Consider the following 18281-nt stretch of genomic DNA (forward strand, 5'->3'; position numbering starts at 1 on the left):
CATCCTCTTCTGTTATCTGAATAAAACCAGGGTAGTATATTTTCTTTTAGTTCCCAATTCCCATTAAGCGCTAACTCAAGACAGCTGGGTGTTTGCACCATGCACTGTTAAAAATCATAGTATATACTCACTGTGAAGTAGAAATGACAAACAATCCACAGGTCCCAGTAGTAAAACATTTACTAGAGCAAGCAGAAAGGAATGCACATCTTAAAGAAACCTTCACAAAGTCACAAAATTCGAAGTATGTATATTTCTTTTCCTTTTATAAACAAGATAGATAGAACAAAAAAATCATCAAAATCATTTCAGCAAAAGATTTTTCTACCATTGTGGCAAGTTAAAAAAAAAAATACAATGAAATAGAAGACACTTTAAAAGCTGTTGAGTTTTTGTTTGTTTGTTTTTTTCAATTTAGTAACACCAGACCTGGAGCAGTCTTGTTTCCAGGATCATCTTCCTCTTTGAGGGTAGAGGCTCTCTGGGTCTGGCAGGCTGCTGCTTCCTGTCTCAGGACTGGATACAAACCTGGCTGGGAAACCTGAGCACGGACTCCCACTTAGACATCTCCCTTCCCTGCAAAGTCTGGAAGCACGAAAATGCTTCCCCAAATCTCTAACAAACGCTTCAGTGGGTTGGGTTTGCAGAAAGCCAACTCCTAAAAAGCGGACTGCCTGGCCACACGGCTAAGAAAAGAAATCTTACTTGTAGATGTTTATAAGGTGACATTTTAGTAAAAAATATAACGCTACATATAATATAAACCTAGAGTGAGTTTTGTGCCCTAGAAGGCCTTTTCTTTCAGGGTATCCTCAATTGACCTTCACAACTCACCCAGAGCCCAACAGAAGGTTCCCAACTCTCGCTGCTTCCAAGGACCAAAGCAGCTTCCCAAGACATCTGAAAACTGATCCAGATGAAGGGGTCATGTCTCCAAGCTCCAGCTAGCTAATCCACTAAGGGCAGGGGGTCCTTATACCTTGGGCCCCAACCCAGCCCTGAGACACCTAGTTACCAAAAATCTTTCTAAAAATAAAATTAAAGACAACTGATTTCACACTGTGGCACATACCCTCTAACTGTCCCATCGACTTTTCTTGCGCTTGGGTGGCTCGGGGACAGCAAAACCATCAGCTGTCTTATCTGTCTTGCTGTCCACCTTGTCCATCTTGCTGTCCACCTTGGGGTCCACCTTACTCTCACGGTTACAAGCCTCTTTCCTGCTTTCACCATTCCGACCATCGTTTGCACCTCGGCTCTCTCCCGCACCTCGGCTCTCTCCGTGTCGACTGCCACCTCCTCCATGCCTGTTCTCCCCGTGACGGTGACCATCAGCATGACGGCTGCTGCTGCTGCTGCTGCTGCTGCTGCTTTCTGGGTAGCGGTATCCGTCTCCATGGCGACCACCATCTCCATGACGTGGACTGTCACCATGCCGATTGCCACTCTCTCCATGACCGTGACGGCTGCCACCCCGGTTCTCCGTGTATCTCTCTCTCTTCCCATTGCCTCCCCCAGGCCCTTCTCGGCTGTTACTCCCTGAAGCTGTACTGTTGACTCCCTGTGCTCCAGGAGAAGGGTAGGTCACTGGAGCACTGCTGAGGTTCCCAGTATTGCCAAAGCCTGGGATACCCTTGGTGGCACTGGGAATGGAGCTTTCTGGACTGTTATGGCCCTGTTGGGCTGAATTAGTTGGAACAGAATTCAAGCTCCCTGCACTAGTCCATCCACTTGCCCCAGCAGCAGAGCTTCCCGCCTTCTGGTTGCTTAAGCTGGCAGCAACAAAGTGACTCTTGTACTGTGACTAAAAGAGAGACAACAATAGCTAAGACAGTAGGTTCAAGAAACTTGGATACGTGAAGCTTGGAAATGAGAAGATACATAGAAATTCTATGCTCTCCTGGTACTGTAGGCCCCACAACCCTGTTCCTCTATTGATGAGAAAGAATAAATCTAGGGGACCTAGCTGAAATATCAGTCTGAACCCAGATAAAATGCATAAACTAAGGCTCAACCGGTTATCTAGCTAACTAGAGGTGTAAGTATAGAGGGGTTCAGCGTTCACAAGAGCTCCAGAATCAAACTTGTCTTAGCTAAAAAAAAAAAAAAGGCAATTACTCTCAACCTGATTACAAGAGCCTTGGAGGTGGGCAACACTGTTGGCAGGGAGGGAACACCAGCTCTGCTACAGTACAACAGTCCCAGGCTCTGGGATAGCTCACATCCCTGAGCCTCAGACTGCCCAGCCTCTACACCTGCAGCTCCAGGTAACCTGGCACACGAAGCGGACATTCGCAACTGAAAGCAGTGAGAAGGTCCTAAGTCTAGCAGTAAGCCTACAAGCTCAGCTCCCTCTCAGACCAGACCCCTCATCACTGTGCAAAGCTCTTTTAGCTAACTGCTTAATTTCAGACCTGGAAAGCTGCTTTCATTGCCGTCAGCCGATCTCCCATGGCTCCTGTGGAGGGCTTGTAGGCCTCGTAATTGCTCATCACGTTGTTGTTGTTGCCTCGGTCCTTAAAAAAAAAAAAAAAAATAATTAAAGAAAGAAAGAAAAAGGCACACCCATCAGGACAAAATGAGCAGGAGAGCCCACTGCCAGAACGGGCCTCATATACTGGAAACAGAAGTGGGGGCTGCGATGCGAACAGGATATTTGTATCGAATGGGAAAAGGTACAGTAATGATTTTTTAAAAATCCTAGGACGCCTGGTGGTTCTAGTTTGGGCATCTGCCTTTCGCTCAGATCACGATCTCATGACCTGCGTTGGGCTCCCTGCTCAGTGGGAAGCCTGCTTCTCCCTCTCCCTGCCACTCCCCCTGCTTGTACACACTCTTTCTCTGTCCAAGAAGGAAATCAAATTTTTAAAAAATACTTATCCTTTTTAACCCAGTAATTATGTTTTTAGGAATTAACCCTAACCCTGAAGTCAAATTATGGCCAAAGCCGATCATAAGGTTTTATTTACACACACAAGTGTGTTTACGTGATTCTGTGAAGCTTCACGCTCAGCATGAAGAGGCCACGAGGCACCAGAGAGCACATGCATATTGCCCGTAACGGGCCCAGGCTCTGAATCCACTCTTAAAAGCCCAAGTCTCCGTTTCAGCACTTACTGGAGTGTAACCTGGGGTGCCTCAGTTTCCTGACCAGCGGACCTGTGCTCCCCAGGGGATTGGCGGATGAGGCTAACACGCATGATTGCCTGCCAGCAGTAAGTCAACATTAGCTACCATAACCACCTGCGTCATGCGCATGCGCATCACCGTTACTGAGCCGGGGAGACACTGTATCAGAGACCCCAAACTGACAATAATGCTCCAGAAATACAGACTGGCAGTTTGAGTCTTTGGCTTACGAATCAAGGTGTTATGAAACAGGTGGTTAAAAAGCCAGTAAGGGGGCACTTTTGTTACCTGTTTTGTGAGAAAAGCTACCTCTCCTCTCTGATGCAATTTCCCACAGAATGTAGGAACTCTTAACTCCAGGAGTTAAGAGTTCCCAGCAGCAGACTCTAAGGCCAGTGCTAGTTGGCTTGTTAAGTTTCTGATTCACCAGGTCTAGGATGGGACACAAATATGCATTTACTGTTGCTCTAGGACCAAATCTGGGAACTGATGTGAAAAGATTTCCTGAGCATATCTAGTCACCAAGTACACACAGATGCTTCTTTAAGAGAAAGTCCCAACACTCCTCTCTAGGCCAGGTTCTGAACTCACTGAGGTAGAGGAGGGCCGTCGTAACACCCTCCAGGACTTGGAGCGGTGCAAAGGGCACAGCTACAGTTTGGCAGTCTGGCTCACCGTGTTCTCTGAGCCTAGGCCAGGCCGCTCCCTGTAGCCGAGACCGCCTCCACCAATGTTCAGCTTTTTGCCTTTTCCTCCTTTAAAGCGGGATTTCCGAAACCAGGCATTCTGCATTGAACACAATTCAAGGTTAGGTCACAGGAGGAAGTGGCGGCCAGGGAAGGAGGACATCATCAGAAACGAAGTGGGAAGGAAGAACGTAGTGGTTCATCTTTAGCCAATGCATTTATGGCAACTGCTCGCAGGAACCACAGATGAGCTGCTTTGGGGAGTGCAGTCTACCAAATTCGTCAGGGGCCGAGGCCCTTATCTGAGGCTTCCGATACTGCTGTGTCTCAGGGCCTTCAGGGAGGCAGTGAGGAGGTCAGCCTCCGATGCAGAGCACTCACTCGGGCCACTTCTAACTTCCTAGGGGAAAAGGAACTGACTTTCCATTTATTAATCTAGATGTACTACTGGACATACACGTTTGGAGCTTAAAAGAGGGTTTAGAAGTGAAAGAAAAAGACCATGTGAAGTGAGGTTCACCAGAACTGGCTCTAGGGCAGATGTCCAGGGCAATTAGCCACAAAACCCAAAGTTTTATGTACGCAAAGCCTGAAGTGTTCCTTGAACCTGACTGCTGCCAGCATATTATGAATCAGATTTATGTTCTTTTCAGAATGCAAACATCCATGGAAGACATAGCCCTTTATCTAACAGTCACATGTTACAATCTAAGAGAAATACTTAAGAGGTAGGGCTGGCTTCAGAAAGGCACTGACCAGGGAAGCTGATCACACAGTCTGAGAGCACCGGAAGCCTAAGGCACAAAAAGAGATGTAGGAAAAAGCCAAAGACCGGATATATCCTGTTGGAAAATGTAGTTTATGACGGGCTTTATGTACCTAGGAAATGGAAGGAAACATCATTTTACTCCTTCCTGCAATGCAGATCCTCTACTCCCAGAAGCCAGTGCATGGGCAGCATACCACACGGCAAGTGCAGGACGGGTTGACTATTCTGTGCGCTGACTTGGGACTCTAAAAAAGACGTAAGTCTCTACTATCAAAATGTGTATACTGAACCCATTTGTAATTTGGGGACTACATATATTAAGATGACTCAGGATTTACTTCAGTAGAATGCCTAGCTTAGTTTTAGATTGGTAATCAAAGTGGTTAAAGGTCTTAGACCTAAGTCTATGAGAAACAGTTAAATACATCATATTTTCTTAAGACATCACACATTTTTAACTCCTCAAGATGAAGACTGGGAGTAAGGACAGGAAGGGGAAAACACCCATCTTTGAGATTAAACTTATAAGTGTGGTATGGGGCAAGCAGGCAGAAATTTCAGAGAGACAGATTTTAGCACACAAAAAGGAAAAAGTTTTTTTCAAATCAATGTTGCTGAAAGAAGACAGACCAGATGAATTTTAATGTCCTACAATACGGATCTGTAGCCCCTAAGGACTCCCCTACACATGTCTGCAACTTTTCTGTCATATGTCTATGTTAGCTCCTCAGGCTTTTTTTCTGGTGTGTGTGTGTGTGTTTTAGTAGTTTTAGAACCTGGAACCATCTTTAGTATACTCTGCCACTCACCTGCATCGCCAGATCGAGGAGTTCCTTGGAAACATGCTGATTGGCTCCTTCCAAGTTCCGGACGAGGTCACCAGCAAAATTGCTGTCCTTGGGGGTCAGTAAGGTATAGGCCACACCTTTCTCACCCGCTCGTCCTGTGCGGCCAATCCTGTGAGTATGAGTATCAATGTCTCGTGCCACGTCATAGTTAATGACAGTCTTAATTGAAGGAATGTCCAGACCACGGGCTGAAATAAAAACACCCAAATTCTTTTATCCTTTAGCAGGAGTCAAAAAATCGAAGTAACCAAAAATGCTGGTCCTTTAAGAACCCACATTCCTTTTATTTAGGCAAAGTGCATGGTGTGGTGAGCTGGTAAGATCCAAGCATTTAAGTTGCCCTTCTAGAGCAAATGTCAATATCGTTGACTCTCTGACGCCAGGCTGTCTAGCTGACGGACACAGGCCTTCTGACATCAGTAACCCGCCATGGCCTCACTCTTGCACCAGGAATATGTAAAATGATGAAAGCCAGCATCAAATTGGCTTGAAGCTGAGAAATTATTTCCTTTTTGGAGAAAATACCAGTTTTTTAAAGGCAACTATTAAAACTGAGAATAAAGCCAGGGTGCCTAGGTGGCTCACTGGGTTAAAGCCTCTGCCTTCGGCTCAGGTCATGATCCCAGGGTCCTGGGATCGACCCCAACATCAGGCTCTCTGCTTGGCAGGCAGCCTGCCTCCCCACTCACTCTCTGCCTGCCTCTCTGCCTGTCAAATAAATAAAATCTTAAAAAAAAAAACAAACCCCAAACCGAGAATAAAGCCAAAAATCAACTTCAAAGAACTTTTCGGTCTTGAGTGAAGCATGCCCAGTTAATGTCAAGACGCACCACAAAGGCAGATGGTCTAGGGTCTAACCGGCTCCACAGTTTTTTCCCTGAGTATCTTCTAACTGCAGAGATTCTTTCTTCAAAGAGAAACATTAAGGGAACGTGGTACCCAGAGCTCCAGGTTTGGTCACTACCGTCTGAGCTGCTTGGGGGTGGCCAGCCAGACCAGGAGAGCACCTCTGCCAGCCTGCTCAGTGCTCTAGCTGTTGTTTTTTTAAGATTTTATTTACTTGTGAGAGAGAAGGAGTACAAGCAGAGGGAGAAGCAGCCTCCCCACTGAGCAAGGAGCCCAAAGCAGGACTCGGTCCGAGGACCTTGGGATCATGACCTGAACCAAAGGCAGGCGCTAAATGGACTGAGCCCCCGAGAAACCCCCCGTGTTCTAGCTCCTACGCGGCAAGACAGAGCACCCTTACAGCGCAGGGCCATGAGGTCACTGGGGAAAAGTTTTACTCTACCTGCAACATCTGTGGCCACCAGGACTGGGATGTCCTTTTTCTTAAAGTCTGAAATGACCTTGTTTCTTTCACTCTGATCCATGTCCCCATGAAGCAGCCCAAGATTATGACCCTCCTGCTTAAGGTTATTGGCTAGCTCCTCAGCATTGGCTTTTTTAGTAACAAACAGGAGAACACTTCCTGAAGAGGTAAATTCTACCAGACGCCGGGTAAGCCAGTTCCATTTACTAGGCCCAGAATGGAGAATTTCCACAATCTGTGTCACATCTTCATTTGCCTGAAAAGGAAGAAAGAGGACTGTGACATTTGTGCCAAAAGGCTCCCGAACAAGGACCAGACATCACTTTCCACCACCCCTCTTCTCCTCAGGCTTTCTTTCAGCAACTCAAGTGCAGCTCGAAACCTACCTCCCTTCTCAAGTCACTGTGCTCTACCCAACTATTCATGAGCCCCAATACTTTGTAATACAGTGTTACAAGAAACTCAGATTATTTATTCCTAATAAATTAAATTCCTTTTCTCTCCTTCCCACTCACTGCTCCTAATACAATTCATATACACATAGAAAACACTCAAAAATGAAAAGCAGATAATGTCGTAACACCAGCTAAATGCACAGAACTTTAATAATAAACATGGCAAAGCAACTTCAGGAACTCTCAAGGTACCCAAATTTTCCACACAGGGCATATGGAAAGGTAAATTCCACGAACTCATTTTCACGAGGCCTTTCAAGTCATCCTGCTCCTCCTACAATCACTTTAAATGTCTGTTCTAGCCTGTCTTCCAGGCAAAGCCCACTTTTTCTCCCTGCTAAAAGTTTTTAATTTTTATTACGTAAAATTTTAAACATTCCAAAAAAATGAAGTGAACATAATCACCTCCTATGTACCCATCACCCGACTTCAACAATTATCCGTATTTTTAAAATCTAGCTGTCTCATCTATGCTCCTAACCTTGTGTTTTTTAAAACAAATCTGAATTACACTGCCTCATCTATAAATACATAAGCACATAGTGTTGTGTTTTTCCTCACAATAGTGGAAAACTAATTCCATGTTTCCCAAATATGAGAAATAACCTATAATAATCTAGCCTTGCTAATTATTAGCGTTACCTCTCCAATGTCTCCCTGCACCACACGAATAGGGTCGATCAGGATGTCTCTGGCCAGTTTTTCAATCTTTTTCCGAAAAGTTGCACTGAATAAGAGAGCTAAAAGGTGAAGCAAATTCTGTTAAAGAAACAGTGACTTCGTTTTTGAAAACCCACTAAGCCTCCCACTGATACTCAGAATTAATTCAGTTTTATAAAATAAACCCACCTGAACTTTTAAAACTTAGTTTCAAAATTGATTCACTAAGGAAAAAACGATTTTCCTTTTTCCATTTTTATACATTCACAGTTAAGACAGGGACTGTCAACATGGTTCGAAAAGGCTCGGACTTCCAGTCAGCAGCCCTGCACTGTGCTTTAACTCTACACGCTGATAAACCCATGTAACTTGGGTCATTTAATTCTCAGGCTTGGATTATCATCTACAAAAACGAGTGAGTTATATCTGATGATCTCTAAGGTTCTGTGCCACTCCAACTTTTTATCTCCTCCTCTATGGTTCTCACCAGTACCCACATGATCATTTTTGCTGCCATACTGTGAATGTCTATAAAATACAGGGATGTTTATTCTGAATACAAATGTGACTTAATAAAACTGCTTCATACATACTCTGTCTGTCAGGACGGACGTGACTTGCTATGGATCGCACCTGGTACTCTGGAAAAAGTAAAACAGTAAAATTAACATTGTAACTCCATATGATGGTTTGGGATGTCTAGGAAAAAGTCATTTTAGTAAAAATATCCATATGAGGAGTTATAACTACTAAAGAAAATGTGAAACTCCTAGGCCCATCATTCAGGACGAAACCCAGAAATCCTTTCCCCTCCACCCAGCTAAGCTGGGCCCAGTAGTTTCCATCAATAAAGATGAGTTATTCAGAATTTCCACAAAGCTGGTTAAGTTGGGAGGACAGGAAAGCAAGGAGCCTAAAATGATGACATCTACTACCTAAGAACATAGACCCTGACCTCCACAATCAAAGTCATATGAATAAAAATATAAAGAAAATATTTTCCCTATACACAAAGGCACTTTCAAAATGTCTGTAACCCTGTCAAGCCTAACATACTTCCTGAGAGAATGCCTAAAAATAGTTAATGGTTTAGCTCTATCTCTATGGTCTAATCCTATACAGGAGTATTTTTAGCATCTCTCATACAAAAAGAAAATGCTAAGTCTAGAAAGACAAGAAAAAAACAAGTGAAGGCGTAGACAGAAGAAACTACCAAAGGCATACCAAATCCCATGTCAAACATGCGATCTGCTTCATCAAACACAAGGTAAGAGACTCTTTGAAGATTGGTAGCTTTCTTCTTCACATGATCAATTAGTCGTCCCTATGAGATCCAGAAAATGAATAGGAAGTATAATTAAAGGCATTTACAAGAACTTTCTAGAATTGTACTCCTGGCAAAAGTGCTAATACTCTAGCTGTCGAATGTAACAGACACTGGGTCGGACAGACTTGGGACTTTATGCACTACAGAGCTTAAAAGAACAGAAAATTAAGAAAACACAATTGTGGGAACATGGCCAGAACTATTCTGTGGGGCTTTCTAAAACAACCTAATTTAGGACCTTTCTGATAGCTTTTTATTTAGACTATAGTCTTTTAGGAACTATGACCAAACTCCAAATTGTACGGTCCAAAGATCATCTTCTTTTTGATTCCTGATGGTCTCAAGTAACCACAGATCCACTTTCTAGGAAAGCAGTAAAAAAGGCTGAAACAGGGACGCCTGGGTGGCTCAGTTGGTTGGACGACTGCCTTCAGCTCAGGTCATGATCCCGGAGTCCCGGGATCGAGTCCCACATCGGGCTCCCAGCTCCATGGGGAGTCTGCTTCTCCCTCTGACCTTCTCCTCGCTCATGCTCTCTCTCACTGTCTCGCTCTCAAATAAATAAATAAAATCTTTAAAAAAAAAAAAAAAAAAAAAAAAAAAAAAAAAAAAAAAAAAAAAAAAGGCTGAAACAGGGGAATCTATAGCTACTAACATATATGTCAGACAGTCTTAACAGACTGCTAATCTAGGCACCCAATCAAAATTAAACCAAAGCCACAAGCTGTGATTATCAGAGTATTCTCGACCCTGCTTTACCACATTTTAGGGGCCATTCCATCCAATAACCAACACCTTTCCATACCAAGAATGGCTGATAAGCCACTTGAACCCAAGACATACTTACTGGGGTACACACAACAATCTCTGCCCCCTCCTGAAGGGCCTTGGCCTGCTCCCACATGCTTCCTCCTCCATATACGGCGACTGATCGAAGATTATACGCTTTCCCAAACCGCTTACATTCTGCATGGATCTGCAAAGTTGTTGACATAATGACATGAACAAACCAGGACCCTGACCAATACCCAAAAGGGAGTTCTAAAAAAAAAACAAAAAAAAAAACAAAAAAAAAAACCCAGAGAATGTGATGTCATAGAAAATCAAAAGCTAGAAAATGCTTTAAAATCACATTTTTATTCATAAAGAAATGAACAGAGCACCAACAGGCTATCTGCAAACCTGTCTTGATTATTCTTTTTTTTCTTTTAAACTTTTCTTCCTGACCTTGTCATTGCCTTTCTACCCAAGCAAAATGAATTAACCCAGGAGGAAAACACTGGGATCTTAAAATACAAGCAATTCCCAAATATTTTTTCTCTTTCAACATTTTTAGGGAAAAATATGTGTTTGGTCATATGGAAAATACATAGGAACACAGTATTTTCCAAAAGTTTCCTGATAGTGCAACAATGTGAATGTTCTCCATACTATGGAAATGTTTACTTAAAAAATGATTAAAATGATCAATTTTATGCACATTTCACCACATTTTGAAGAAGCTTCCCAGTTAATTCTACCCTCTCGACTGACTAGTCCCTTCCTAGTTCACACACAGAAGGGGGCATTCTACACAAAGCACGCACCTGCTGGCAGAGCTCCCTAGTAGGACACACGATCACTGCAATTGGTCCATCTCCTGGTTCCAATTCCTTCTGGTCCATTATATGAATCAACATGGGCCAGATAAATGCTGCAGTTTTCCCACTGCCTGTTTTGGCAATACCAATCATGTCTCTACCACTTAATGCCACAGGCACACCCTAGAGAAAAAATAAAGTATATCCACTCTAAACTTTCACTTTGAAAGACATACTGAAGGAAATCCTAGGGAAACTAATGACATTCATTTCCAATGAAACAAAAATATCCTGATAGGTCATGCACATTAGCTATAAAATAACAAGGAATACCTGGCATTTCCATAAACTGCTTGATTTATAGCAAATAATATTATCATTCTCTACATGTGGGTCAGCCACGGTTTGCAAAATATGAACGACCATTTTGCTTGAGATACAGAAATAAAAAACTGCAATTTATAATGTAAGTGGGTAGCTAAAATCAGAAAAATTACCACTTGAGAAGGTACAGACTAGCTTACTCATCCATATACAGAAAATTCTCATATTCTGTGTAGGAATGAATAAATCCCATATATAAATGGAAAACAGAAGTTATTACTTCCAGTTATAAATGAGAATTTTCAGGTCACGGACAAAAGAATCTTAGTCACTAGCAGTGCTTGTCTACACCTAAATCTTTTTCGTTATGTTTATTTAAAAAACTGCTTTCTTCAGGTCATATTTTCAAGATATTTAGCAGATACAAAAGAATATTTCCCAGCCATTTTAGCAACATCTTAGAATGGTCAGTAATATACTTTTGTTAATTTTTTTTTTTATTCTTTAATTTTTAAATGTTTCAAAAATACTCTTGGATTTCATCTATGTTTTTTCCAAGCAAAATTTGGAGACTAAGCCACAGATGAAATATTTAGATACCTTCTATCTATGCCAATATAATTTTGGACTACATGCTGTTTTACTGCTCTGACTTGTTTGTAAAATCAGCATGGTCACTGAGTATCATCCTGCTTTGTTGTTCTTTCATTACACTTTACTTACCTGGCACTGTATTGGAGTGGGCTGTGTGTACTCAGATTTCCGAATCTGGTGCATAAGTTGTTCATCAAACCCAAAATGAGCAAAACTACTTCCCGGTCTAGGAGGCGCAGCACCAGAGACCTACAAATAAAGACAACTCCCAGGAGTGACTCCTACTTCAAAATGAGCAGCACTGGAAGTTCAACAGTGTTCACCTGCACTTTGTACTTCACTTCAGTATACACAAGAGAAAACAGAAGTCTGTGGTCAAAAGTGCATACTGTTTGAAAAGGTATAACCCAAGTAATAATAGATCTAAAGCCTTACATAAAAAATTCCATTATAAATATTCCTGAGATAACTGTCATATCATTTAAATGATTAAGTGCCTAGAAATCTCTTAAATCAGAATTTTCTTGTAAGAAATAAAAATATTGCTCAATGAATTGGAAAAAGTCATGAATACTTTTTTTTTGTCATTGTGCGTAACTATTAACCAGATGGTAGAAAAAAATAAAATATACTCTTGAAATAAAATGAAAGTGCAAATAACTCCAAACAAGACATGTCTATACCCACTGGTTACTATTTATTGTCTACATTCTCAATTCTGCCTAAAGAGCTAGTGTCCCACTTAATGATGGTCCAGCTACTGTCAAACACTGTTCAAACTATACCCAGGTGAAGAATGGGGTTTCTAACCTCCATTTTGACTCCAACAGTAGTAACTCTGCAATGCTTCTAATACTGATAATGTCTAATCAGGATTTCACTTAAAAGGTTTTGGTGGGGGGGCTGGGGGTGTAGGTTACCCGTGGAAAATAGGCAATGCATGCATATGCACACATCCTCTTTCGGAAAATAGGTTCAAACATCACACAGAAATTAGCAAGGCAGACAGAGGCCAGAAAGCTGTCTACCCTAGAGAAGATATTACTGTATTATCTGTGTGTTTCATTTAACTAACATCTAGCAATACCTGAAACAATGTGGTCAATGTGCAACCCAAACATTTTTGGCAATTAAAAACCATTATTCTGGGGTGCCTGGGTGGCTCAGGCATTAAGCGTCTGCCATAGGCTCCAGTCATGATCCTGGGGTCCAGGGATCAAGCCCTGCATTGGGTTCCCTGCTCAGTGGGAAGTCTGCTTCTCCCTCTCATTCTCCCCGTTTGTGTTACCTCTCTCGCCCTGTCTCTATCAAATAAATAAATAAATATAATCTTAAAAAAACAAAAAACTATTATTCTGAAATCAGTGCATACTTAAGGTGTTAATTTCTTCTAATTTTTTAAAAAAGTGTGCTACATATAATTTGAGATGTCTTAATTTTAAAATATTCTAAGACTTCATATATTGTTTATATCTATTAATCCTGTCTCTCCCTCCTGATGGGGACTCTTAGCCCCTTCATTACCAGCCTGCCTAACACAGTTCCTAGCACAAGGTACTCACTGCAGAAACACCTCCTGACTAATTTTAAGGTCACAATGACTTCTTATTCCAACGCAAGATACAAAATTGAACATATATATGGCATTCACATGTGTTGCATTAAAGAAAAAACAATCCTATCCTAAAAGAGCTGGAAGACTAAAACAATAAAAATCAAGACATAGGAGCCTAAAAGGATATAGTTATTACTCTATCAAAGACAGTCCAAGGACCATTAGAAAAGAAGGTTATTTTAGTTTGGATAAATGATACTACTAACCCTGGGCTAACTAATATTAATTTAAGAATATATGGCTTAGGAGAGCCTAGTGGCTCAGTTGGTTAAGCATCTGCCTTCGGCTCAGGTCACGATCCCAAGGTCCCCGGATCGAGCCCTGCATCAGGCTCCCTGCTTGGTGGGGAGTCTGCTTCTCCCTCGCCCTCTGCAGCTCCCCCTGTTTGTGTGCTCCCTCTCTTAAATAAATAGATAAAATCTTAAAAGAAAAAAAAAAAAGAATATTTGGCTTAATGATCGACTTACCCGAAGATTGAGCTTATGACGGAGATCTATTAGCTGCTGAGGGGTGAGGTTGGTTATCTCTTCATGCTCGTTGTAAAAATTTTTTTCAAATGGTGGATAGTCAATCTGCAGGTCCAATTATTCAAAGTTAGTCTAGAATTCAAGAGTCAATCCTGTAAGTTTGATTTTAATGCAAAATAACCTTTTACACATATTATGTAAGTAAAGCCTTAACCAGCAAGAGGACAAAGGAATTCACTTATTCATGACACACATCCCAAATGTACAGCCAGTATCTTTACCAATTTCCATTTTCAAAATAAACAACACCCTACTTCCTAAAGAGACTCCTAAAGGACACCGCAGATGTGAACCACCTTGATGCAGATTAAGGAATCTCTACATAGCCAAAGGCCTCAGAAGACAAGTATTTATTTTTTTTTAATCTAAATTCAATTAATTAACATATAGTGTATTATTAGTTTCAGAGGCAGAGTTCAGTGATTCATCATTCTTATATAACACCCAGTGCTCATTACATCACAGGCCCTCCTTAATGTCCATCATCCAGTTACCCCACCCCCACCCTGCCCAGCAACCCTCAGTTTGTTTCCTATGGTTTAGAGTCTCTCAAGGTTTGTCTCCCTTTCTGATTTTGTCTTAGTTTTATTTTAGAGGACAAGTGTTTTAAAGACATTCCACTTTATACATTTAAATATGCTTTGGAATAAGCTGTTCACCTAGCTCTAACATTTAAAAACATTTCTAATATTTCCTATGAGGAGACCTCTGCCTTTAGAGGGAGTTCTATTCTTTTTAAAAACATGAAAATCTTTACATAACTTTTAAAAAATGTATGGCTAAGCATTTCCGATTCCAAAGAGGAAAGAAGTCATTCCTGCTACTCTTTTTACAACTTACTGTACTGAGACTATAAAAATAAGCATATCACCACTTACTAAATTTGGTTAAATGATTCTCTTTAACCACCTAAGTGGTCTACAATAAAATTACATTAATTCTAGATATAGCCTAAAATTACCTTTCTATGGTATTATCAACAAAAAAGTAAGAACGTTTTAAAAAAGTTCTCCTTTAGCACTACAAACAGGTAGAACCTTTTATACTCCCCACCAGGCTGCACTAAACAACAACAGGATTTTCCTCAGTTCTCCTCTCTTTTTCAGAGTGGAAGCTCCCTGAGGGCAGAATTGTCTTCGTTCACAAACTGTACATACAAATGTGTTATTTTTTGTTATATATATGTATGAAATGAATAAAATAACAAATATATGAATAAATACATGAAACGAATGTGAAGAAAGCTACACAGAAGCAGAAAGGCTATCCTTTCTTTACTTCAGGTCTCTCCTGGCAGGCTGCCCGCACTACATGGGACAACTGTGCGCTACCCCAGCACGATGACGAGGTTTGACAGCTTCGTCAAGTATCTCAAACATCTTATTAGATGATTATTTCAAGTATTTGTGTTTTTTTTCTTATTAGATTTTCATCCTTTATCTTATCATGGATGCTTCCTCCCACATTAGTGTCACATTTTTAGTTTCATTTGCCACATGTAAATACCAAGGCATTATTTGGTAGCATCTGTGCAAAAGGAAACATTTAAAAGTTTGAGTATAACCCATACTCTAGTCTAGACCAGTAGTTCTACAAATGTTTTAGTCTCAGGTGCCCTTTACACTTATCAAAAACACAATGAGCTTTTGCTTATGTGGGTTTTATCTGCTGACAGTTACCATATTAAAATTAAAATTGAGAAAATTCTTTAAGATTTATTCATTTAAAAACAGTAACACACCACTATACTATAACATAAAAGCTTTACTTTAAAAAAAAGTTATTGGGGCGCCTAGGTGGTTTAGTGGGTTAAAGCCTCTGCCTTCTGCTCAGGTCATGATCCCAGGGTCCTGGGATCGAGCCCCAAGTTGGGCTCTCTGCTCAGCAGGGAGCCTGCTTCCTCCTCTCTCTCTCTGCCTGCTTCTCTGCCTACTTGTGATCTCTGTCTGTCAAATAAATACAGAAAATCTTTGAGGAAAAAAAAATAAAGTTATAACCTTGTTTTACATTTTTATATATCTCTTTATGTCTGACTTAAAAGAAATTGGTCCCGGGCGCCTGGGTGGCTCAGTGGGTTAAAGCCTCTGCCTTCGGCTCAGGTCATGATCTCAGGGTCCTGGGATCGAGTCCCGCATTGGGCTCTCTGCTCAGCGGGGAGCCTGCTTCCTCCTCTCTCTGCCTACTTGTGATCTCTCTCTCTCTGTCAAATAAATAAATAAAATCTTAAAAAAAAAAAATTGGTCCCTACTATATTCAAATTGTTGCAATATACTGCTTTGATTGAAGCCTAAGAAGAAAATCTGGCCTCACAAAGATATGTAATTAGAAAGGGAAGAGACATTTATTTTTAATAGTCTTTTCAAATTCTGGTGGATTTTTACTTCTTTGATAGTACACTGAGCCTTGACAAGTGGTCACTTCTTAAAATAGATTTTCATTGTATAATCTGACACCACATAAATTACATTCTCACATTATTATATTATAATCCATGGGTCTATCATACATTTTGAATGAAGCCTTTACTCATGCACAATCTCGTAAAATCATGCATTGTATACTTGAAAATACTGGTTCACTGAGGTAGTATGCAAATCATCCACATGGTAAAACATTTCACGATACAATAAAAAAAAATCATACTTGTTTATCACTATCAACTTCGTTACAACTTCGTTAACTTCATTAAGTATTGGAAAGCTCCGTGAATAGAAGTTTGTGAACAGAAGCTTCCCAAATTTTAATTTTCGCTTGAAAGCTTGAATTCCTATCACTGGCAATAAACATTTTCAACTGTTTCCCTTGAGAAGTCATTCATTTTCTCAAAAGAAAATGGTATTCCATGAAAAAAAAGCAGCTAGGTCAGCTTACAACTCAAAACACCTAAGTGCCTACCCTAGAGACAACTATCCTATTCTGGCATCCAACAGAAATGCTTTATTTGTACTTCTCGTTTTGTCACACAGAAGAAAAAGAACACAAGGGTCAAGATTTAATAAATCAGGGGAGCCAGGGGAGGCTCAGTGGGTTAAGCCTCTGCCTTTGGCTCAGGTCATGATCCCAGGGTCCTGGGACTGAGCCCCACATCGGGCTCTCTGCTCAGCGGGGAGCCTGCTTCCCTCTCTCTCTCTGCCTACTTGTGGTCTCTGTCAAATAAGTAAAATCTTAAAAAAAAAAAAAAAAAGATTTAATAAATCATAATTTTTACCGTTTTATCCAGGATTTTCTTTAGTGAAGCTGGCCTTTTTTTTTTTTTAAACTGTGAGGGTGTGGCAGGGAAGAGTATTACCACTACTAGACAAGCTGATAACACTGCCTTGATTCATTCGGGCTAAAGTTTCAGGAATGCGACCTACCTGTGCTTTTAACTATCGATGCAGATACTGATGTGCTGGAAGAGGCAAATTATGCTGGCATTACTATGAAAGTAATAATAATAATAGTAATTATTATTATTATAAAATTATATATATTTTCTATATTATGTAATTATAATAATAATTAATATAATAATAATTACTACTACTAATAATAATCTTTTCAGACTCCCTGAAAAGATCCTTGTAGGAGTCCTTGGACCACACTTTGAGAACCACCATTCTAGATCTAGATTAAGGTATGCAAGACCTCGTCTGATATTTAACCTGAATGAAACACTTTTTTTTTTTCAAGTGGGTATACGGATATCCTTATTCTCATTCTCTTTTTCCTGACTTAAGGAAACTATAATTCCTGGCTCCACTTTGAAGGAACAGCTGCTCATCTGCCCCAGATCTGAGAGAAACAATAAAGATTTACAGCAATTAAAAGCCAAATGCAGGCCCAAGGACCCATTCTGAAAGGTAAAATGATGGTCTGGAAAACAAGTACAATTGCTTGAAAAAAATTCTTAGCCTAAAATCAAACAGGAGCGAGCGATTCAGCTGTGTCTTGAACAACATAAGCTTCACTTCCTGACTTGACCATTTAGCAGAGATGGGAAGATCCCAAAGAACAAATACTTTCATGACATAAGGAGTATGAATCAGGATTACTGAGATATTGAGAAAATCTAGGTATTAAAGCTGAAGGCAACTATTGGCTTTTGAAATAAGAATCAAATTCAGCAAGAAACACCATACCTCTGAATGATCAATGGGAGGAAGAGGATCAATGATTTTTTTGGAAGGTGCAATGGGATTTCCATCACTGTCATATTCCAAATTATCTTCTTCTTCCTCCTGAACCACACCAGCAGTTGGGTTCTCTGCCATGTACCGAAAGTAAGCTTCCTGCAGGAAAGCACAAGAACATAATCACACCCAAATACAACTAAGAACATCTCCGCTCCTGTAATTAGTGCACACAGTGTACCAGATGACTGCACACAGTTTAAATACCTACCAAGTAAGGCAAGACTTATACTAGCAATTATTCCTTTAACAACAGCAGTATTCAGAGGGACAATCAAAAGAAATG

General features: G+C 40.7%; 1 protein-coding gene across 4 annotated transcripts in view; it reads right to left on the reverse strand.

The window, feature by feature from the left end:
• DDX42 (DEAD-box helicase 42) overlaps positions 1-18281 on the reverse strand; it is a 42217-nt gene that overhangs the window by 1323 nt on the left and 22613 nt on the right. Inside the window, exons 6-19 of one of the 4 annotated variants that reach the window (XR_004384184.1) lie at positions 17945-18094; positions 13764-13868; positions 11811-11930; positions 10770-10946; positions 10031-10159; positions 9081-9180; positions 8450-8497; positions 7839-7936; positions 6721-6997; positions 5394-5620; positions 3805-3915; positions 2415-2516; positions 1073-1804; positions 132-182 (exon numbers count right to left, since the gene is read on the reverse strand). Coding sequence is in view for 3 of the 4 variants with exons in the window: in XM_032870857.1 (XP_032726748.1) it covers positions 1076-1804; positions 2415-2516; positions 3805-3915; positions 5394-5620; positions 6721-6997; positions 7839-7936; positions 8450-8497; positions 9081-9180; positions 10031-10159; positions 10770-10946; positions 11811-11930; positions 13764-13868; positions 17945-18094 (2373 nt within the window). In the remaining variant the exon portion in view is untranslated. Of the gene's footprint in view, positions 1-49; positions 908-944; positions 1805-2414; positions 2517-3804; positions 3916-5393; positions 5621-6720; positions 6998-7838; positions 7937-8449; positions 8498-9080; positions 9181-10030; positions 10160-10769; positions 10947-11810; positions 11931-13763; positions 13869-17944; positions 18095-18281 lie in introns of those variants that run through there. The other 3 variants (XM_032870857.1, XM_032870856.1, XM_032870859.1) reach the window with 3 other exon arrangements.

The sequence above is a fragment of the Lontra canadensis genome, unplaced genomic scaffold (assembly GCF_010015895.1).
Source record: "Lontra canadensis isolate GAN:19392208 unplaced genomic scaffold, GSC_riverotter_1.0 scaffold41, whole genome shotgun sequence".
Classification (NCBI taxonomy): Eukaryota; Metazoa; Chordata; class Mammalia; order Carnivora; family Mustelidae; genus Lontra; species Lontra canadensis.